Source organism: Entelurus aequoreus, linkage group LG05 (assembly GCF_033978785.1).
Source record: "Entelurus aequoreus isolate RoL-2023_Sb linkage group LG05, RoL_Eaeq_v1.1, whole genome shotgun sequence".
Lineage (NCBI taxonomy): Eukaryota > Metazoa > Chordata > Actinopteri > Syngnathiformes > Syngnathidae > Entelurus > Entelurus aequoreus.
The window spans coordinates 33974916-33998637 of NC_084735.1; the positions used below are offsets into that span (position 1 = coordinate 33974916).

The following is a 23722-nucleotide window of genomic DNA, read 5'->3' on the forward strand; positions in this document are numbered from 1 at the left end:
TTAATCTATTAGGCTACAACTTCAAGGAAACGCTGCTCCATGCACAGCTAACATATCAGAAAATGAATAACTGGTGAATGACAAGAAGTCCAATAAAAGGTTGTTTATTTATACATATACATCTCTATTCCTCCTGAGGAGGTGGAAGCGGGACTTGTCTCCTTGTTGCCCGATCCCCCGCCAAGTTGAACCACCTGATGGCGTGTTTGGTGACCTCAGCGTCCGTGGCTGACCTTGTCAACACATTTTTACTCACAGCACCTGTAATCAAACAAGATTACAAGACAGATACGTTTATGTTTATGGTAGGAAGCATCCATAGCCAAGTACGCTTACACAATACAAAATATGTGATAGGTATTAAGGAGATTACATTTGAAAAAAAAAACTTGACTTAAAGTTACTGGAGGTGGTTAAAATAAGGTGCGTAAACTATGAATTTGTGATCAGGGTATAGGTGTGCAAGACATCCAAAATGTTTAAACAATATCGTTATTTGGTTCCTTGATCAGAGTACTTGTTTGGCTCTGTTGGATGATGGCGGCGGGGGGTTGGGGGCATAAATAAATATCCATAACCCAACTTTGGGAGGTTGACATTGTTTTCTTATTGTATTTGTACTATCATTCTATGTTTGTATTCGTGTAGGCCAGGGGTGTCCAAAGTGTGGCCCGGGGGCCATTTGCGGCCTGCAGGTCATTTTTTAACGGCCCCAGGGCACATTTTTAAAAAATATGATCAAAATAAATAAAAAACATTAAAAGTGGTATTTAAAGAGCAAACAGGTGAAATGTAACAAGAAAATGTAGCAATGTTTACACTAATCACACAAAGCTGCCACGTAGGCTGTTTCTTTCTTTAAAAAATAATAATGAATCAAAATCAATGTCATTATGAATTATTGATCTATTCAAGGCTTAAGAAGTTTACCTTCGCAATCAGCTGGTCTTGGTTGTGCTTAATAGTTTCCAGCAGGCTAAGGATGTGGATTACCTCAGGCGCTGTTGACAAACAGCAGTATAAAATTAACATGTTTCAGTGTTTATCCTCATTACTCATAATCCTGACATTAGCTATTTACCTTAGTTAATGACAAAAGTTATTGACAAAGTTTGAAGAAAATATGTGATTGCTTGTGAATTTGAACTTTTTCCAAAATTTGTGGCACAGAATGACCATCCGGTATTTGTCAGTTATTGCTCACCAGAGCAGGAAATGTTGTCGGCCATTCTTTCCCCTCGCCATGTTGGCCTGTAGGCCAGGCTGGATCCAGGCTCCTCTGTCTGCCACATGTTGAGGGCTGCTGGTGAGGGGGGGTGGAGGGAGTCGAGGAGGGACTGCCGTTCCTAGTGAGGTGGGCATTGTGAGAGAGCCATCAGTTAACCATGACTGGTAATACCCAAGGGGCCATCTATACACTAATATTTCAGAGATCAGTCCCTACCTTGTGTAACTCTCTGCATGTTTAATGCAGGTGCTGGTGAAGGCATATGAATGCGTCCTTCCCCATGGTGAGGTGCTAAGGGAGATACATTGGTATTAAATGGTTGAGATCTGTTAACCAATGTCTTACTGGATGCTGAGATATTATTTTGGAGATCAGTCTTTACCTAGAAAGTTATCTCCAGTTGAGGAGTCGAGTTGACAAGTACTCATGACTCTTGCTGGCACTCGGCGAGACGGTGGAGCTGGGAGAAGGGATACAAGGAGAGGGGAATATCTTTAGCACTAAGAATGTTAACCATATCTTTAATATTAATGTGGTGGTTTTGTTGTTTTCAATGTTAAGAGATTATTCCTTACTCTGCCTGTGCAATTGGCTTGCCAACCCCAGAGATGTGAGGTCACTATTTCCCGGGTCTTCTTCGCTATCATCTGAGTCCCCGAGACGATGGCTGTTGGGTAACCATATCATTAGGATTATTGCAATACCAAAATTGCCAAATATACATATAGTACAAGCATCTCTGGTCTATTTTTGAATGCTACCGGAAATAACCTTCCTATTACTGTAGAAACATGACAAAAACAAGACGGAACACACTTACACTGGCTTCCTGTTCCTTTTTTCTGGCAGCTCCTCGTTCTCTGCCTCAGATTGCAGGTCTGAGGTGTTGCAGCCCTTTCCATATTGTTGTATTATTTTTAATGCGTCTTTGTAGTTGTCTAAAATTGAATACGTTAAAATGAACATGAGTTTCAAATTAGCTGTAGAGCTGAACAGAATATTATTATTATTGATGATGATAAATCAGGTCTCTCTCTTACAAGAGACCTGGTCAGAACATAGACACAATAGGTTATTCCAAGCATAAAGAGAAGCAACTATGACGTTATTTTTAAACAAGAAGATTATGAATTTGCATACCACAAGTTCGGACAACAGAAACGTCAAATCTTGGCCAGTTTGGCTCATGTTGCTCCTCATTTAAAGCGGCCCTTTCAATTCTGTCTGTGTTTTTATAGCTGGGCCAGAAAACCATCCTATCATCATACCATCCACTTGGGACAACCGCAATGTCCCTGTTCATTATAAATTTAATCAGATGAAAAGGCACCCTTAATGTAGAAAGAAAGAAAAGGGGTATTTATTCATCGTCAAAGGAACAACGTGAACAAAAGCATGCACAGGTGTTAGTGTATACAAATAAGCAAGTAAGATAAGCTGAGATTTTACCTGAATGGTGCCCCAAGGTGGTAAGAACTATAAGAAAGGTAAAAGTACAGGTCATAATAGTCAGAACTTCAGCTCAATCGTAAAGTAGGGTTTGAAATTATGGGTGTAGTGTATACAGAGATCAGTCCCTACCTTGTGTAACTCTCTGCATGTTTAATGCATGTGCTGGTGAAGGCATATGAATACATCCTTCCCCATGGTGAGGTGCTAAGGGAGATAAATTGGTATTAAATGGTTGTGATCTGTTAACCATGGTTACTGGATGCTGAGATATTATTTTGGAGATCAGTCTTTACCTAGAAAGTTATCTCCAGTTGAGGAGTCGAGTTGACAAGTACTCATGACTCTTGCTGGCACTCGGCGAGACGGTGGAGCTGGGAGAAGGGATACAAGGAGAGGGGAATATCTTTAGCACTAAGAATGTTAACCATATCTTTAATATTAATGTGGTGGTTTCGTCTACAACGCTAAATATATCCTGTGGTGTACCTCAGGGATCAATATAGGACCTAAATTATTCAATGTCTAGATAAATGACATTTGTAAAGTTACAAAAGATTTAAAGTTAGTATTATTTGCGGATGATACAACAGCGTTTTGTTCAGGAGAGAACACACAGAAGATAATACAAATAATAACAGAAGAAATTAACAAATTAAAAAGATGGTTTGACAAAAACAGACTATCTTTGAATCTCAGTAAAACTAAAATAATGCTATTTGGTAACAGTAGAAAAGAAAGTCAAACACAAATAGACGGAATAGAAATTGAAAGAGTAAATGAAACCAAATTTCTAGGTATAATGATTGATGATAAATTGAACTGGAAATCTCAAGTAAAAAATATACAACATAAAGTAGCAAGAAACACGTCAATAATGAATAAAGCAAAACATGTTCTAGACAAAAAATCACTTCATATTCTCTACTGTTCACTAGTGTTACATATCTGAGTTATTGTGTAGAAATATGGGGAAATAATTACAAAAGTACACTTCATTCATTAACGGTGTTACAAAAAAGATCAGTTAGAATAATATATAATGTTGGATATAGAGAACACACAAATCCTTTATTTATTGAATCAAAGATACTGAAATTCCACGACAGAGGGAATTTGCAAACAGCTAAAATTATAAACAAAGCAAACTATAACCTGCTAACCAAGAATATACAACAATTCTTCTCAAAAAAAGAGGAGAAAAATAATCTTAGAGAGAAATGTAATTTAAAACATTTGTACGCACGTACAACACTTAAGACCTTCAGTATATCAGTATGTGGAATTAAATAATGGAATGCATTAAGCAAAGCAATCAAACAATGTACTAATATGATCAATTATTTATGCTTACATGTGGAAATAATAATAATAATAATAGTAAATCAAATAATAATAATAAAAAGGTAAATAAAGCATAAAATAGTCTCTAATAAATTAATTAAATAAAAAACAGCATATAAAATATATACATCAGCAAATAACAAAAATGTAGATCAAGAAAAAGGATCCTTAATATGTGCAGCAATTTTTCCCACTCACATCACCTCATTTTATATTTTTTTCTACAATTAACTATGCCAAAAAACACATAGACATACCTTTTTTTTAATGTAAACAAAAACAACATGGCGTCACACACAGCTAGTCCACAGTAAACAGGATCTCGAGCTCCACTAAAGAACAAAGAAATAAATAATACACACTCATATTAATGGCAAAGAACGGCTGTTTCCACTCCGTTAACGTTACGTTGTTGACTGACGCAGTAACGTTAGCGACCTGGGCCTAAACAACACTGACAATAAAGTAATACGCTTTCGTTTCAAGCAGGTGGAAATATGTGGAATATCGTAGAGGCGGAGCTGTATCCTCTAGGCGGAGCCAAAACGAACGTGACAGTAACGCGGGTTGGGCGACTTGAAGGCGGATCCGTATAGCAGTCTTCTGCTATATGCTATATATATTTTTTGCAAATAATATATTATTTGCAAAAAAAAAATAAAGTTTATGAGTTTGAACATCAAATATCTTGTCTTTGTAGTGCATTCAATTGAATATGGGTTGAAAAGGATTTGCAAATCATTGTATTCCGTTTATATTTACATCTAACACAATTTCCCAACTCATATGGAAACGGGGTTTGCATATTGTTTAAGGAGTGTCAATACAATGTTGACATTTTGTTTTTCAGATTAAAATGGGGTGGAATTCACAGCAAGTGGGTGTGTGGGATCCTAGTGGTACCTACATCAACATCACAATGCTTGACTCACACTCACATAACTGACCTGACCGGGTGAGAACACACACACGTTATTATTTCATATGTAGGGTGGTGGAGAGGCTTGTTACAAAATCCCAATTGCTTTAATTTCACAGTATTAATAATCTGAGCAAAGTAATTGGTGTGGGCACATCTCCAGAGAGATTGATCACACAAGATTAAAAACTGAGGGCAGATTAAAATGTTAACAAAATGAGAAAAGCAAGCATGTGTAAGAAGAAATGAGAGTAACGTAACATCAACTTTGTCCTGAGATGCACACACAACCTCAACTCACATACAACTTGTAATTATCTTTTCTCTGAAACATTATGTTAATAAGAAGAATGAGTTGTTTTCATATTTTGGTGCAAACCTTAAAAATCTAATCTTACCAGGGTGAACACGTGAGGATTTCTGAAGCATGTCCAAAAGTAATCTTTGTCGACAGGCCTGTTAAGTATGTGTGTGTGTGTGTGTTCCAGATGTTGAGAGAGACCAGGTCTTACCACCAAGGTGCGAACCTCCTTTAAGGACGATGTCAGCTGGATCACCAAAAGCAAAAAGGCATGCTACCCTTGAGGAAAACATCAGTAGAAGAGGACGCAAAATAAAATACAAGCGACATACCTTCTTTTTCTCTCGTTTTGATCAGCGAGTCTGCTCTTCACAGTTTCTCTGCAGGTTCTGACTCAGCCTTTCTACCTTCAAGGGTGCTCCTGATTTTTGGAATTGCATTTGACTTAAATCTTTACGTCTTTTCCATCCAAACTCCGACCAAAATCCTTATTTTTTAAAAGTCAGAATGATTAAAATGGTTGCTGAAAATGATACCCCTCTCGCTTGGTCAGTCTCGTTTTGTGCAAGTTAATTATACTTTCCTAATATTCTCCTTATTTGGAAATGTATGCAGACTGACTCCTTCTTTAGTTGTATTGCAACCACCTGCAACAATGCACCTGGCAGACATTTGATAATTCCTTCAAATTGTGCATGTAAATATTGTGATTCAGGATGAAGATGGTACCGAAACACATGTAATGCATCTGGAATGTATTCACAGTGCTTAACTTTTCCCCCAGTTTGTTATGTTACATTACAGCCCTATTCCCAAAATGGAATACATGAGTGTTTGTATACACACAATACCCAAAATGACAATGTGAAATTAAATTAGCAAATTAATTAATACATTTATTCTGTAGGTGACGAGCAGACGTCCACATTTTGGAGCATTCACACGTTTTGGAGCCGAAAGTGAATACTCCAAAATGTGCTAAGCATTGTTAGAAAAGAAGCTTAAAGTCACTATTGTGTCTATTTTGGGGGAGGCAGGATTTTACCTGGAGACATACTTTTTTAGGTCCAGAACCGCCAATGTTGTGAGAATTACAGTGTGCTTTTCATGAAAGAGAACATTTTTAACCCTGTGGCTTTCTTGCACACTGGAAGAGAGAAACAGGATAATTGGGAGAAGGAAGTCAGAATAATGACACCACTACAAGGCTTAGTTGCATAGGAAAACATATTATTTTCACATGTTCATTGATGATGGCCACAAACAGCTTAGACCAGAGCTATTCAACTGAATTGTTGTAGGAGCCACATTTGCAGAAAGCTACAGACCGGGTTACCAGATTTATCCCTTTACTATTATCAGAACCAACATTTTCTGTAGTGAACATTTGTCTTTGGGCTATTTATTTTATCCGAGTTACAAATTTCAGGACAAAATATCCTTGTTATGTAAAATGCAAGTGCCCACTACAGGCCTACAGATGGTAAAAATGTCAATGCTAGGATATACCAATGTGCTTACACTGTTCCATGTTCTCTATCCAACAGAAGCGTTAAAGTGTTTTAAGAAATGTGCTGCAAAAAAAAAAAGTCTCCCACGTTTTGAACTGAGTAAATAGCCCTAGTTTAGACCAAACTTGTGACCAATGTTCATCAGCATTTCTCCCATTTCTGACCTTTTTACAATGTTCTATTTCACCACCATGCATGATGGTTTTTCTTTGTCGCACTGCCATCAGAAGAGCTTTACCCTTGGGAGACATTATGTGATGAAGGGCAAAAAGTGAACTAATAACAACCAAATCAAAGTTGTCTGCCATTTCCCCACAACTATACATATTCTTTTTCCGCACACAAGTAAATAGTTCTCTCTGTGGTTTTGTACAGCACAGTGCAGTTTGCCCCGGTTTTCGAACACAAAAAATATTCATTGTAAATTCACAGCAAATTACTGGCTAATAATTGCATTACTTTCACAGTAAAATGTATAGTAATTTACTGTGGACCAAATCTACAGTTATTTACTGTAACTGCAATGAGATCTTAGTTAATTACTATAACATTACAAGCATATGCTGTAATTTCAAAATTATAAATTATAGTTAATTATAATAAAGTTACAAGTATGTGCTGTAACATCAGATAAGTTGTTTTTACAGTTAATTACGGTTACAATGTTACAATGCAGAATTACAGTGTATGCAGTCCTGTTAGCCAAACGTTGGGTCTAATAAACTAGTCGGTTTACCCGTGTATCATTCTGCAGAATCGATTGTCCCCCCCTCAAAAAAATCGGATGGGGCAAAAGAATGTTGCGAGTGCAGCACTTTGATAAAGAAGGTGAGGAACACTGTTGAATTCAAAACAGAAAAAGTTGTAACAAAGTATGCAGGTGCATTTATGCTGCTCCCCCCTGCCCTCCTCCCGCTCTGTCTTTGCTAACATGAGCCTTTAATAACGGTAAAAGTTAAGTCAAATGTTAATTTTAGTTGCCAGTCATACACATTTTGCATTGTTTTCTGTATGTAAAACTATAATTATTCTCCATAAGATGTGATTTGGAACAGATTTATTGAATTTACATGATTTCTCATAGAAAAAGGTAATGAGGTATTACTGTAATAATAATTCACCGCTTATAATATCAATTTAAGCTTTTCTGTCTACCAGGGGCATCGCCATAAGTGTTTTCAAAGAGGAATATTTTTAATCAGATGAAAAATGTGGGAGAAGAAGGCAGACAAAAATATGGCAGAATAATATTTAGAATATTAATGTGTGAATGCTGGAATACAGAGATTGTTAAATTAGGGAGAGGATCCAGGAGCATGGAGACCTCGGACAACATGCTGCCCTGATGCTGCTCCCTCTGTAGGGTCCACGCTGTGTGGTGACAATAAACAGGCTTCATTCGCCGCAAAGTGGCTCACAGGGTAAATGCCACATTTCTTAAAACTTTCCTTGACTATCTTGACCCCCTCATCCTCTTCAACCACCCGATAAGCCTCCTTGAACACACCCGTAAAGTCCTTCTTGGTGACTGCAAAGAGAGTAGCGTTGGCGGCATTCGAGTCACCTAAGAGCGCTGAAAAACGCTGCTTGACGAGTGAACACAGGCCGGTATCGAGGGGCTGCAGGTTGTGCAAGCAATGAGGCGGCAGGCACAGAAGGAGGACGTCTTCCTTTCGAGCTGCCTCCACCACCTCCAGGTTCACGGGCGACTTGTGTCCGTCGAAAATGAGCAGCAGCGGACGCTCCTTGGGCGCGTACGCAAGGAAGTGTCGGAGGAACCACTTCTTGAAAAGGTCGGAGGTGACGCATCCCGAGTCTGACCATCCATAAAGGGCGTGTGGTGGTCCTTGTGTCTTGTAACAAACCCCTCCTGGGTATGCTTTGGAAAAGACAATAAACGGGGGAATGTCCTTCCCGGCGGCATTAAAGCAAGCCAGGACAGAGATGTAGTCCCTGGACGTTGGTGTTGATTTGTGAAGAAGCACCCTTTTACGAGCCAGATGAAAATCCATCTCGCTGCAGGTCCACATCTGGCGAGGCTTGTCTCCTAATGCATGAGCTTCCACCACAGTTTCCAACAAGTGGAAAAAATGATCCACTGTTTCTTTCCTGACATGAACTGTTCGCCCACGGATGATACCATCAGCGAGTTGAATGCTAATATTCTTTTCTTGTCGTTTTCTAAAATTGAGCCACCAGGTTTGGCCCAGATTAGAAAAGGCGACCCTCCTGTGTTGACGCTTGTAAATGGAAGATGCAAAAGACACCAGCTGCTGCTTAGTAAGTGGGAACCCATGCTTGGACATGTATAAAGAGAACTCCACCAACAGTTCCTCATCAGAGGATGTTATAAGCTGAGCAGGACCGCTGCGGCTACCCGGTGTCACTCGTCCACTGACCCGGTCACCCAGGGATGACTTTGGGACGCCAAACTGCTTTGCAGCCTGTCTTACAGTGCATCTACGAGACTTCACCTCAATCAGTGCACGTTCCATAGCCTCCTCTGTCCATTTCTTCTTCTTCTTTCTTCCAACTTTCTCAAGATGGTTTCTTGATGGCATCTGTCTAAGAGTACAAAAACACACATGTCACAAAACAAGCTATTGTCCTCTACTACTACTACTACAAAGACAGCAAGTACTCACTAGCGTTGTGTGATATAGACAGTAAACATTATAAAATAATATATATGTGGCTGAAGAAAGAGCTTTTAATACTATTGTTGTATTGTATAAGGCATGTTGATGGCAGATTCTAGCTCTGCCCTGCAAATTTGAATGCATCATCAACGAAATGTAGCGTTTTCGCTAGCGGCTCACGTTCCTCCACAGTGCAAAGTCACTTCTAAGTCAGCAATCCTCGCTTCTGTGGCGGCCAAAAAACTGTTTACTACAAGTATTATTTTACTTGAGGACGAGGATTAGCTTAACATGATAAACTACAGACCGTAAGATAACCGAAGGATTAGTTCTTGAATGTAAACAAAGGTGGTTGGACCAATACACATTTCGACAGTGATGATACCAAGTATAGAATCAGTATATGGTCACTACTACAGTGGTTACAGTGTTATGTTTTATTATCCAAAAACATTTTGATGTTTTTGTTATGTTTTACACACTCAGGAATAAGTCCCTGGACGCAGGAGGATTTTAAGAGCAAACAACAGAATATTTAAATCAGTGCTAAATCATTTCAAATATTTAATTTATATTGTTACATCGCCATTCTGTGTTTATAATTGTGATAAAAATGGAATAATTTACTGAATTTTAAGTATCAGTAACACGTGTAGTGTCACAAAACTAATGGAAAATATTGAAACAACAGAATAATAAGTTCTTACAACATTTTAACAGAAGTGTAGCTAGAACCATGTTATAACAGAAAGTTATCAGCTATCAACAGTAAATGATCAAGTAGATTGATAATAGTTTTGACAAAATAATACACAATACAGGAAATGACACGTTACAGCATACAGCTAATTTAGGAGCCTTTGTAAAAACTTTGTAAATGGTACTATTATGATTTATATGCCAAACAATATATCGTTATATATGGCTATCGCAGGAGGATGCAATATATATCGCGATATATATTTTGGGCCATATTGACAATCTATAATACACACTTGATTTTTAACATTCTTTGACATTTGCCCACACAAATAAACTGGCACAGAATAAGCATTTCGTGTACTTTACAGGTCGAATTACAACAAAGTATACTTTTTGACAAACAGTAACAACCAAGAACTTACTAATGTTTTGCGGTCAGTGAGTAGGAAAAACAGGACTGAAGATCAGCTTATTTCCGCCATTGTTTGCGTATATAACTACAACTAAGCATCCCACGACGGCTCCAGAACGTACACAAAATATAAAAAAACAGTACTTACTCCTGTTGCTTCATAAACCCAAATTATATTTAATTAATTAATCATAACTTCAATTAGCGATCGTACTGACAGTACAGTTGTTAGCTTGGCCAGTGTCGCTGCTAACCTGGAAGTTAAACAAGTACCTTTCAAAATAAAACCCACATACGGCTGCTGCTAACCTAGAAGTTAAACAAGTACCTTTCAAAATAAAACCTACATACAGCTGCTGCTAATCTAAAAGTTAAACAAGTGCCTTTCAAAACACAAACATAGTGCTTCTTCTTCTTCTAAACTAAATATATAATGATGACAAAGAAAAACAAAAAAGTTATGAATGTATAACGAGGGCATACTTGCCAACCTTGAGACCTCCAATATCGGGGCTTGGTGGGGTGGGGGGGAAATATCTGCCGCTAAAAACGGGAGGGTTGGCAAGTATGAACGAGGGGCTTTCTTTTTTATTTCTTTCACACTTTTCATGTTTTTTAAATTTTCTCTTTCCTTTATTTGTGGTAATTTTAATATCATGATTACTGGATGAAAAATCTAGCGAAGATAATTTTATGTAGATCTTGTTTATTTTTATAATTTGACCGTTTTGAAATCAGATAATTAAATAACACTGATGGCCAACAGAAGATTACAAACAAAACATACATACTATTTCAATTTACAAAACAGTAGTCGTACAATCATGAAAAATAACATTATTATTGTTTACATTTTGTTACTATTGAACAATCAGCAATATCACAAAATGTAAAAAATTGCAAGAATAAAAGGAAATATATGTGGAAGGGATAACTATTTCTTACTGGAATATATGTATTAAGTTTTACTGACTCAAAAAAAAGTCTTATATTGTATGTATTGAAGTTCTGCAGGCTGAAATAAAGCAACGGCTGACAAAGCTGCGAAGAGCAGAGCACCTCAGACGACAACGCAAGAGGAAAGAACGGACAAGTCCCCCCTCTTCTATAGCAATCCCTACAGTTTTGTCAAAGGTCTTTTTGAGCAAGAGAAGAGTGGGAGCCTCAAAGTGCCCATAAAAGACCTGGAGGAGCACCTGAGGAAGACCTACACCTACGGCCAGAGGCATGAGCCAGTAACTGTCCTGCCCGACATGCCACCAATTCATGCACCTGAACACCAAATGGACATAAGATCTCCCACATGGAGCGAGGTGGAGAAGACAGTGAAGCAGGCAAGATCAGCATCATCACCCGGGCCCAATGTTATCCCGTATAGGCTTTATAAGAACACCCCCAGAGTCTTAAGATACCTTTGGAAGCTGATGAAGGTAGCATGGCAGAAGGGAGTGATACCGAAAGCTTGGCGAAGAGCAGGAGGCATCCTGATCCCCAAAGAGAAGGACTCGTCATCCATAGGCCAGTTTCGCTAGATCAGCTTGCTGAATGTAGAGGGGAAGATTTTCTTCAGTGTCCTTGCCCAGAGGCTCTCTACGTTCCTGCAAAGAAACAGCTTTATTGATACATCGGTGCAGAAAGCTGGGATCCAGGGTTTCTCAGGATGCTTGGAACACGCCAATATGATCTGGCACCAGATACAAACTGCAAAAAAGAACGGAGAGACCTACTTGTGGTGTTCTTAGACCTTGCCAATGCCTTTGGGTCAGTCCCTCATAAGATCTTGTGGACGGCCTTCAATTTCTTTGGTGTACCTAAGCAAGTCACTGAACTGGTCAAGAGTTACTTTCAGGATCTCCAGTTCTGTGTAGCAGTTGAGGGCAACACCACCTCCTGGCAGCATCTGAAAATTGGCATCATGGCGGGCTGCACAGTTTCCCCTCTGGCATTCGTCAGGGCAATGGAGCTGGTCATACGGGCATCCCAAGGCAAGGCAAGGCAAGGCAACTTTATTTGTATAGCACTTTTCATACACAAGGCAGACTCAAAGTGCTTCACAGACAACAAAGTGAAATGAAAGAAAATAAAAGCAAAATTAAAATGCAGACAGTAAAAATAAAAACAGTGCGGACGTTAAAAAGTTAAAAGATTAAAAGATTTAGCTGAAAGCTAAGGTGAACATAAAAGTTTTCAGTCTAGTTTTAAAAGTAGTCAGAGTTGGGGAAAGTCTGACATCTTCAGGAAGTTTATTCCAGCTATTACTTGCGTAGTGACTGAATGATGCTCTCCCTTGATTTGAGTTTACCCTGGAAACCGCTAACAGATTGGTCTCAGAAGGTCTTAGTGATCTAGAGGTCTTATATAGTGGGAGCATATCAGTGATATACTTCGGCCCTAGACCATGTAGTGTTTTATATGTGAGCAGGAGGATTTTGAAATCAATTCTCTGATGTACAGGGAGCCAATGTAAGGATTTAAGAATTGGTGTAATGTGCTCACATTTTTTGGTCTTTTTTAGAACTCTAGCAGCAGCGTTCTGAACAAGCTGTAGCTGCCTGACAGTTTTTTTGGGAAGACCTGCAAGGAGACCATTACAATAGTCTAGCCTACTGGTAGTAAAGGCACATACAAGTTTTTCTAAGTCTTGAGCTGACATGAGCATTTTTGAGGTGATAGTAGGCCGATTTTGTTACTGATTTGATGTGACTGTCGAAATGTAAATCAGAATGCCAGTGGGTAGTGGGAGGTGAGAGGACCAAGAATGGCCTACGTCTTCCGCCAATTAGAGCCTTTATAGATGACATGACAGTCATTACAACAACAAAACCATGCACCAGACGCTTGCTGCAGAAAATCCAGGAAAACATTCAATGGGCACGGATGGACTTTAAGCCAAGCAAGTCACGCAGCATCTCCATCATAAAAGGCCAACTAACAGGTGAGCGGTTCCACATCAGCGATGAACCAATTCCAACACTCCTAGAGAAGTCCATCAAGATCCTCGGAAGATGGTATAATGCAGATCTCAGAGATACCCAGCAACTTGAACAACTGCGGCAGGACACGGCTAACGGCCTCAGTCAGATTAATAGCACTGCACTACCAGGGAAACTGAAGCTCTTATTTTTGTTTAATCTTATTATTTATTTGTGTGTGGCGTCGCGTGGGTCTCGCTTCCTGTTGGGTGGGGTCCGTGCCCGTGTGGCCCGACCTTGCGCTGTGGGGTCTCTGTTGGCGACAAGATGTGGTGGCGGCGCGGCGTCCGTGTCTGGTCTGGATACTGTGTCTCGGTTGTTTGGGCGGTGGTGTGTTTGTGCGGGTTTGGGTTGGGGTGTTGGGGTCTTTTGGTGGTGGTGGTGGTGGGGGGGGGGGGTGTTGGTGTCTCTTGTTTGCGTGTTGGCGTTTGGGCTTGCTGGCGGGCTGGCGCTGGCTGGTCTCTGTGATCCTGTTGGCGTGTGGTTGCCGGTCGCGGTTTTTTTTGATCACTTTGATTTGATTGGGTGGTGCTGGCTGTCTGGGGGTGTTGTGGCTGCTGTTTCTGCTGCCGTTTGTTTGTGGTGTGGGCGCCCGTGGCTGCTGGGTCTGGTGCAGGGGGGTGGCTGATGTCGTGACTGGTGGCAGCGCGCGCGCTTGGTGGTTGTCGGGGCTGACAAACCGTGTATATGTATATGTATATGTATGTGTGTGTGTATGTATGTATGCATGCATGCATGCATGTATGTATGTATGTATGTATGTATGTATGTATGTATGTATGTATGTATGTATGTATGTATGTATGTATGTATGTATGTATGTATGCATGCATGCATGCATGCATGTATGGATGTATATTTCTGGGGGTAAGTTCTGGGCCTGCCTGTCTGGTGGGGGTCGGCGCCTCAGGCTACTGCATCCGGACTGCGTGTCTGGAGCTCCTGGGTCCCACCGTCCATCCCTTCCGGGTGCCCGTCTTGGTTGGGGCCTGCTGGGTCTGGTCCCTGCGTCTACTGTGGTAGCTTGGTGCTGCAGGGTATTCCGAGGTGCTGCGAGTCGGCCAGTTGTTGGGGTAGCGACCTTGTGTGTCAGCATGTCTGTGATCTTCTTTTAATTCTTTTATTTTTTATTTTTTATAAATAGATTTAATTATTTATTTATTCTTATTTTTTAATATATTTTATTAATATTATTATTATTATTATTATTATGTATTTATTTATTTTATTTATTTATTTCCCCTACCTCAGGGGGGGGCCTCGGCGGGGCGGTTGCTGGTTGTTCCATCTCCATCGTTGGGGTCCCTGCGGGTGGGGTGGGTGGTTCCCGTGGCCCCGTGCTGGGTGGTCGTGTGGCGGCCGGCTTGGGTGGGGTGGCCGTGGGCTGGCCTCGCCGCGCTCTCCGGGGTTGGGGGGGGGGCTCGTGGGGGCCCGGTTGCCGGTGGGGCGGGGGCGGTCTTCCCGTCTGGTTGCGGGGGGTCTACGGGCCTCTCGGGCGGGGCGTCCCGCCTTTCTGTCCGTGTGGGGTGTGGTCTCTCGCTGGCTTGGGGTCTGGCTGCCCCCTGCTTTTCTCGTGCCTTGTCCTCTGCCGGGTGTGTCTGTCTCCGGCCTGCTGCTGACCCTTGTGGGCGGCGCGGTGGGCCAGGCTCTGGGGTTCCTGTCGCTGTCCGGCTTGGCTGTGTGGGGGCGGTGGCCCCTGGTTCCCTGGGCACCACACCTACTGTTTGTGGGATGGGCTCTCTGGGAGGCTGGGGTCGTACTCTGGCTCTCGCACACACTGAGAGTCAAATGTATTGTACATGCAAATTCACATATACTCACACACATACATACAGACATACATAGGTACCAACGCTCCCACATACATATACAAATAAATACAGTACATATTTACACACTCAAAGTTCGTACATCCACACGCACATTCATTATACAAACATACTGTATACACATACTGTACATATACATTCACTGTAAAAACATACATATGCACATACTGTACATATACACTCACTGTGCAGACACACACATACGCATACTACACATATACATTCACTGTACAAACACACACATACATATACTGTACATATACATTCACTGTACAAACACACATATACACATACTGTACATATACATTCACTGTTCAAACACACATACTGTATACACATACTGTACATATACATTCGCTGTACACACATATACACATACTGTACATATACATTCACTGTACAAGCACACATATACACATACTGTACATATACAGGTACATATGCACACATACACTCATGCACATAATCCCGTTTCATCAAACATATATTAACGTTGTTGCCCTAGGGTAAACTGGGTATAACACATGGCACACTGACAAAGCTTAACCCAGGGGTCACCAACGCGGTGCCCGTGGGCACCAGGTCGCCCGTGAGGATCAGATGAGTCGCCCGCGGGCCTGTTCTAAAAAAAAAAAAAAAAAAAAAAAAAAAATTAAATTTTTTTTTATTTTTATTTTTATTTTTTATTTTTTTTATTTTTTTAAATTAAATCTACATAGAAAAAACACAATATACACTTTCAATCAGTGCATCAACCCAAACAACCTCCCCCATGCACACTCATCCACACCCACTCACACAAAAGGGGTTATTTCTTTCTGCTACCAATATTCTGGTTCCCACAACATAGACAACACATCTGCAAGGGACACAGTCCCTGAAGCACACATGATTGTATAGGCTGCTGGTCCACTAAAATTTTCATTAATTACTATTTTTTATGTAATTATTTTTATATTGTTTTACTTTCTTTTTTATCCAAGAAAATGTTTTTTATTTATTTATCTTATTTTAATTTATTTTTGAAAAAAGTGCCTTATCTTCAACAGACCAGGTTGTCAATGAAATTAGATTTGTTTAAAGGGTTTTTTAAACCAGGCCAAGTCCAGATAATGTCCAAGTCGGACTCAGCAACACACACCTTCATTCATGTACACAGAAAAAAATTAGGGAACACAACAGATTGCATATAATTTATAAACAAAATTACATTTTCAAAATAAGCATTTATGTACAGTCCAGATTATGTCCAGGTCACTCAAATTAGGAAACACAACAACAGATATCATATAATCTATAAACATAATTATACTTTCAAAATAAGCCTTTGAGGGCTTCTCATCTTTTTTTTAATGTTTTTTGGCATCATTATCGTTTTCAACCATGTAACTTTCTAAAGTTAGAAAATACTGAATAAATGTTTTAAAGAAAGTAATACTAAGTGAATATCTGTTTTTGGCCTTAAAAATAAACATTTTACCGAGTACTATAATTAAATTGACTAAATCATGATTGTCAATGAACTCTCCTAAAATAACAGAAACCACATTAAGCTTCATAAACAAACCAATCTTTAAACACATTTTTTCAACTTCCACCCAAAACAAAGACACAATATGACAATACCAAAACAAATGCAGGGTGGATTCAGGCTCCTGACAACAAAATCGGCAATCATCTGACTCTGTCATATTCCATAATTTTAACATTTTCCCTGTGGGTAAAAAGTTATAAATAATTTTAATTTGAAAATAACGATTTTGCACATCGATAGTGGTTTTATAGATTAGTTTGAATATGGCATCCCATGGCAACGGGCAGTCAAAAAAGTCCTCCCATTTTACATTTGTGTTGTATGAGGCAGCCTTCAAAGATTTCTTTATTAAATAAAAATTATATATTTTTCTATTTATTTTAGTTCCTTTTTGCCAACTAGAATTTCTTATTAGAAGTTTACACACTAATAATTTAGTAGTTCCATAATTAATTATTTGTTTCCATCTTTTCCCAATTACTCCAGTTAGTTGATAAAATGAAAAGCTTGAGCAAGCATTACCATACATAGCTCTAAATTCATCATACTTCATAATTTTACCATTCTCATTGATAATATCATTGACAAAAATGATTCCTCTTTCAAACATATTTTTCCAAAAGAAAGGCTTTCCATCTATTACAATATTAGAGTTCATCCATATTAACTGCTGCAAAATATCGTCTCTTTTTTCTGGCACATAAAATTGAAAACACCACTATGAGTGGATTGTTTCCTTTATGAACCCCGCCATGTTTCCCAGCAGACTCTCTGGGAGGGGATCACTTGTAAAAAAGGATACAATTTCTTTTGATATAGTACATGTTTTTTGTCCAACAGGACATTTGTGTACCACTCAATGTTTAAATACATCTTTGGAACAATTGATGCTTTTAAAGACAGACACATCGCTTCAAGGTTGAGAAGTTTCAGGCCCCCATATTCATACTCTTTGTACAAAACCTTTCTTTTAATCTTTTCTGGTTTGCCGTTCCAGACAAAATCGAAGACCCTCCGCTCATAAATCTTAAAAAAGTTTTGTGATGGAGCTGGTAATGACAAAAACAAATAAATAAATTGAGGAATAATTAACGTGTTGGCAATAGACATTTTACCATACAAGGTTAGGGATTTCCCTTTCCATAATTGCATAATTTTGTCCAGCTTTCTTAGTCGATTATCATAATTTACTGAGCCTAGATCTTCCAGATTTTCTGGGACAACAACACCAAGTATGTTAACTGGTCCATCTGTCCACAAAACAGGCACTTTGCATTCCATTCGAAAGGACGTTCCCTTTAGATTTCCGATCCTTAACATTTTACATTTATCATAATTAAGCTTAAGGCCAGATTGCTGTGAAAATATGTCCAAAAGATTAAGAAGGTTCCGCAAACAATGAGGAAAAATCTTATCTTTGTGAATCAGCCTTTTCTGACATGAACTTCATCAAGAACAAACACAGAACACGCCTCACTGATGCACATCTGCAAGACTCACTCAGAGTTGCAGTGTCAAGTTACACACCAGAGTACAACACACTAGTTAACAGGATGCAATGCCAGGCTTCCCACTAACTGACAAAGAAACAGATAACAGATTTGGTGTCCAGTTCAAAGTGTGACATGATTTAAAAATTTGAGAGTTTACTTTTGTATTTTACATGAGTTATTATTTGTACAAACATGGTGCAAAGTAATTCATGATTTGTTAAAAAATGTTAGTGGCTGGCTAGTTAAAATGGGATATTGTGATTTCACAAGACTGTCTTAGAAGTGATCATTTGAAAATGTTCAATTTGAAAAATGTGCACTTAGAGAAAATATAAAAATAAAGTGTTGCATATTGATATTTATCTGTTTCTATATATATTTATTGTGAGAAATCATTAAGATGATCAGTGTTTCCACAAAGATAAATATCATTAATTATTAATAATAACAGAGTTAAAGGTAAATTGAGCAAATTGGCTACTTCTGGCAATTTATTTAAGTGTGTATCTAACTGGTAGCCCTTCGCATTAATCAGTACCCAAGAAGTAGCCCTTGGTTTCAAAAAGGTTGGTGACCCCTGGCTTAACCTATTGTTACTATAACAATCTACAAGGTTAATGTAGGTTGCTTCTCTTTCTTCCCCTCCATTTTTCTGCATTCTTTCGTATCTCAAGTTATCATTACGTATATGTATTGTTGCATTTGAACAATTGTATTGTTGATAATAAAGGTAAAGTATTGGTATTGTTTATTATCAATAGCACTATTTCTATTGGTATTCATATTGCTCCATTTTTAGTGTAATAATGCTCATTGTCATTTCTGTATAATTTTTTTTATTTTCGCTAACTGCTTATTTGCTATTACTTTTACCATCATATTTGTACATGTCGTATTTGCTGATGTTGCTCTGTTGTTGTTGTTGTTGTTGTTGTGTTTGCTGTTGTTGTTTTTGTCTCTCTGTCTAATCCCCCTCTTGTCCCCACAATTCCCCCCTCTGTCTTCCTTTTTCTCTCTTTCTATCCCCTCCTGCTCCGGCCCGGCTGCACCAAATGATTATATAAATACATTTAATAAAGTCAAAATACATGTAAGGCAACAAGAGAAGTATCCTACACTTCTCTTTTGTAAAGTAAATCTGAACAGCCGATATGGGCATCTACATCTGCAATATGATTTGCCCGAGAAGCTGGGCAGGACATTATAAAAAAAAAAAAAAAAAAAAAAAAAAGAATCACCTAATTAAATATTCAAACACTGTGTTAGTGTTCAAACTGTGTGTAATGTTACAGTGACCAAAATTATTAATTTGTTTTTAATGGATACGTAGGCCTACTATGCTACTGTATTTTAATGTTGATCATTATGGTGGTACAGTATGTTTTCTGAGGTGGTACTTGGTGAAAAAAGTTTGAGAACCACTGGACTAAATTATGCTTACCCGAATGATGAGACCACATACAAAGACAAAATTAGCATAACATTACTTTAAATGCATAATTTTAGAGTTTAAATCAGTTATGTTTATTTTCATGGGTCACCCACAGGAAAATGTAGTGGGAATAAAACAAGTAAAACCAGCTGGACCACCTGTGTTTTTGGCGCCACAACAGCAAACAAGGATGACCACTCTATTATTTAACACGGCGAGGATGCTTCAAATGCTTCTGCAGTCGCTCTTTCTCAACTCATTCAGAGTGGAGAGACAAGGGAAAGCCCAGAGGCACAATCCCCATTGAAGGCAGCTGAGCAGCCAGTTTTTCTCTCTTTGCTTACGAAAACAACAAAGAAACTGCTGATGCATTGGATAACCAATCATATTTAGAACACAATAAGGAAACTGCAATGATCTCCGCCGCTGGAGAGCAACCAGTTGCCCACACAACTTCACAGATGAGTGACAACAATGCACAACCGAGCAGCATGATATAGATTATGGTGAGGGAGCCCCCGGGGCCTTTGCAGACGTTCATTGTGTGCCAGTAAACTGTGCAAAAGTCAACACTGGCTTAGTTGTAACAGTAACTAAGATACTGTTATCAGGATCAAGGTGCATGAATACAATTTCATGCACCTTTCATACAATTTCCTCAAAACATAACATTTGGATGAATATCTGGAAAAAGGTGCAGTCACACTGCTTACAAACAAAATGACTTGCAACTGTACATGTTTAGGGGGCTCTGCAAGAAAGAGAGGGAAAACTAATTATATTGTAACAACATGCTTGTTATAATGTTGATGCTCAAAGTTCCAATGTTCATGAATGTACCTAATTGCCTAAAAACTTCCTCAGTGGCCTTGTGGTTAGAGTGTCCGCCCTGAGATTGGTAGGTCGTGAGTTCGAACCCCAGCCGAGTCATACCACAAGACTATAAAAATGGGACCCATTACCTCCCTGCTTGGCACTCAGCATCAAGGGTTGGAATTGGGGGTTAAATCACCAAAATGATTCCCGAGCGCAGCCACCCCTGCTGCTCACTTCTCCCCTCACCCCCCAGGGGGTGGAACAAGGGGATGGGTCAAATGCAGAGGGTAATTTCACCACACCTAGTGTGGTTTTACTTTAACTTTAATTGGTTAAAAAGGAAGTGGTGTGTTGCTGGTGTAGGGAGCTACAGAAACGTGAGTTGGAGAGGGCAGTGTTGGAATCCGGATACAAGTTTAAAAAGTGCACCCGGCTCAGTCTTTCTCAATATTACTCACCAGAGGATAAAACCAAACCGATGAGAAATTATTATCACATGTCACCATAAGGGTGCCATTGGAGCTGGAACACCCTTGCTAAAGAACCCATTTAAAGGTGACCTATGATAAATTGCATCTTCTCTGACTTATAAATGTTGTCACAATGTTGGATACTCGTGTTGAACAATGTCAAAGCGTCAAATCATAATATACAGAGACATCCTGGATGGAAACCAATGCTTCCCATCCAATCTGATGGAACTTCAGAGGTGCTGTGAAGAGGAATAGGCGGAACTGGCCAAAGCTAGGTGTTCCAAGCTGGTGGCATCATAGACTTGAGGCTGTAAGTGCTGCCAAAGATGCATCAACAAAGTATTGAGCAAAGGCTGTGAATATTTATGTACATGTGCGAATACTTATGTATATGTGAATTTTTTATTTTTTATTTTGAATAAATTGGAGAAAAAAAACCCCTAAGCCTAAACATTGTCATCATGAATGAATTGATGATGAAGGAATCTATTTCGCAGTAAGGCTGTAACATAACAAAATGTGGAAAAAGTGAATGCACTGTAAATCACTTAGGGTCATTGTGGCAATTTCAGAGCTTTTAGCAACATAAAAATACACACAACTCTTGACACAGAGGTCTTGCAGAATATTTTAGTAACCGCAGAAATGGAGTGTCAAACTTGTTTTGATTGAGGGCCACATCACACTTATGTGATAATAAACGGATAATTTGCTTTGAAATAAGTCAGACTGACAAGCAGACATTCAAGTATTTATTTTAATTTGAACAAAAACATGTATAGAATATATTGTAATATGTGCATGATGAGAAAATATCAAAGTTAAAACACATGCAATAGTATGCAGTACATGCATATTTTCTGTCAAAATTGAAAGAACAAATGTTTAGTAAGAAAGATGAAGTATTTTTCTGACACACATTAATCGCAGGCTTTCAAGACCCGGGGGTCTTGAGTTTGACATCTTTGTTGTTGGAGATTGGCCTTTCAAGAATCCAGCTGTGTAACTTTTAATATTGACTGTGGCATAGATCTTCAGATCTTTGCCAAAGCCAAACAATCCTAATTTGGATCAGCGCCAAATTACACACATTCATATTGTAAATAACACTATCAATTATTCTCTGATAAATGAGTCGGCCAGCTGCTGGGGTAGTGACCTTGTGTGTCAGCATGTCCGTGATCTTCTTTTAATAAATTATTTATTTATTTTATTTTATTTTTATTTTATTTTATTAATTTTTATTATTTTTGTAAATGTATTAATTAATTAATTAATTTATTCTTATTTTTTAAATTTTTAAATTTTTTAAATTGAATTTTTTTTTAAATTAATATTATTTTTATTTTTCGCCTCCCTCAGGGGGGGGGGGGGGGAACTCGACAGGGCGGTTGCTGGTTGTTCCATCTCCATTGTTGGGGTCCCTTCGGGTCGTTCCCGTGGCCCCGTGCTGGGTGGTCCTGCGGCGGCCGATTTTGGTGGGGGGTGGGCTCTTATCCCCCAAGCAAGTAAAAAATATAAAATAAACAGTAGGCCTATATGACACTACAGTAATCTCACATAGACAAAAAAGCTAGAGTTTTCCAGGTTGATTTTCCTAAATAATTCATAGTCTAGGTGTCATTAGATAATACAAAACAATTGCCATTGCAAACTGGCAATTAAAATGAGTCACTCAGTATTCTAAAACAGCAAGTGTATGTATCCTCTTATCGAAGGCTGTTTGGAGACACTGCATACATACAGAGTTGAATATAAATAAGACAACGAGGTCAGTGCAGAATAATGGTATCATTCTTATCTCCATGTTTAGATTGTTTGAAGCTGATTCCCCAAGAGCAACAGCATTTCAAATGCACTGCTTTTTCAATTTCACCCCACACATGAGCTATATTTGCACAAAGTATTGGTATCGGATTGGTATTGCCAATTCTAGCCGGAATTTTTACCTACTCCTTTTCGAACATGTTGAAAAGAGAAACTGGAAATTGTGATGTATCATGTTGTATGCTTGCATGTTCGAAATAAACTCAAACTCAACACAACTCAACGGTATGAAATTGGAAAGAAAATCAGCGGTGTATCGCACATCACTACTGATTTCCAACCTGGCCACCAGCTTCTTCTATGTCAAATTTGTAACATGGCCGTCTGGCTCTTTGATGCCACTGTGCATGTCAAAATAAAAGCATGTATGTACACAAAAGTTCCCTTTACACAGTGCCACAGCGCATGTCAAAATAAAGGCATAACGGCAGAACAAATCTGCTCAGTAACAAATAAGCAATACAGTCAATTAACAATATATACAGTAAAATAAGGCTTTATAAATCCCAGCAATATCTATAAAATGCCACTAGGTGACAGTAGAGCTCTGCAAACACATTAATTACTTGGCTGTCAGGTGTCTTCAGAGGGTAAGTATAGTTTTTACTTTATTTTTTACTTTACTTTAGTTTTGGAATGATATACTAGTCTCTCTCTCTCTCTCTCTCTCTCTCTCTCTCTCTCTCTCTCTCTCTCTCTCTCTCTCTCTCTCTCTCTCTCTCTCTGTCTCTCTCTCTCTGAGTTCACATTTCATCAACCATTTTATTATATCTTCTAAAGGGACAATACTATGGAATTAAAACTTGGATATAGTCTTAAAAATTGAGGTACCAGACAAGAA

The 23722-nt window shown here is 38.9% G+C and overlaps 2 protein-coding genes across 3 annotated transcripts; both read right to left on the bottom strand.

Annotated features, from left to right (window-relative positions):
* Positions 1 to 158: 158 nt before the first annotated feature.
* On the bottom strand, positions 159 to 3425 carry LOC133649715 (uncharacterized). The gene is made up of 11 exons (XM_062046368.1): positions 2974 to 3425; positions 2810 to 2884; positions 2678 to 2704; positions 2369 to 2559; positions 2049 to 2166; positions 1804 to 1895; positions 1611 to 1688; positions 1445 to 1519; positions 1205 to 1346; positions 931 to 1001; positions 159 to 261 (listed from the first exon to the last, which is right to left on the bottom strand). The coding sequence occupies exons 2-10, from the start codon at positions 2863 to 2865 to the stop codon at positions 995 to 997; spliced, it is 786 nt and encodes a 261-aa protein (XP_061902352.1). The 5' UTR covers positions 2866 to 2884; positions 2974 to 3425; the 3' UTR covers positions 159 to 261; positions 931 to 994.
* Positions 3426 to 6489: 3064 nt separating this feature from the next.
* On the bottom strand, positions 6490 to 10775 carry LOC133649716 (uncharacterized). Of its 2 annotated transcripts, none has more exons than XM_062046369.1 (2): positions 10654 to 10775; positions 6490 to 9317 (listed from the first exon to the last, which is right to left on the bottom strand). In XM_062046369.1, the coding sequence occupies exons 1-2, from the start codon at positions 10665 to 10667 to the stop codon at positions 8048 to 8050; spliced, it is 1284 nt and encodes a 427-aa protein (XP_061902353.1). In that variant the 5' UTR covers positions 10668 to 10775; the 3' UTR covers positions 6490 to 8047. The 2 variants fall into 2 exon arrangements, with proteins under 2 accessions (XP_061902353.1, XP_061902354.1); XM_062046370.1 differs by having other exon boundaries at positions 10516 to 10748.
* Positions 10776 to 23722: the final 12947 nt, after the last annotated feature.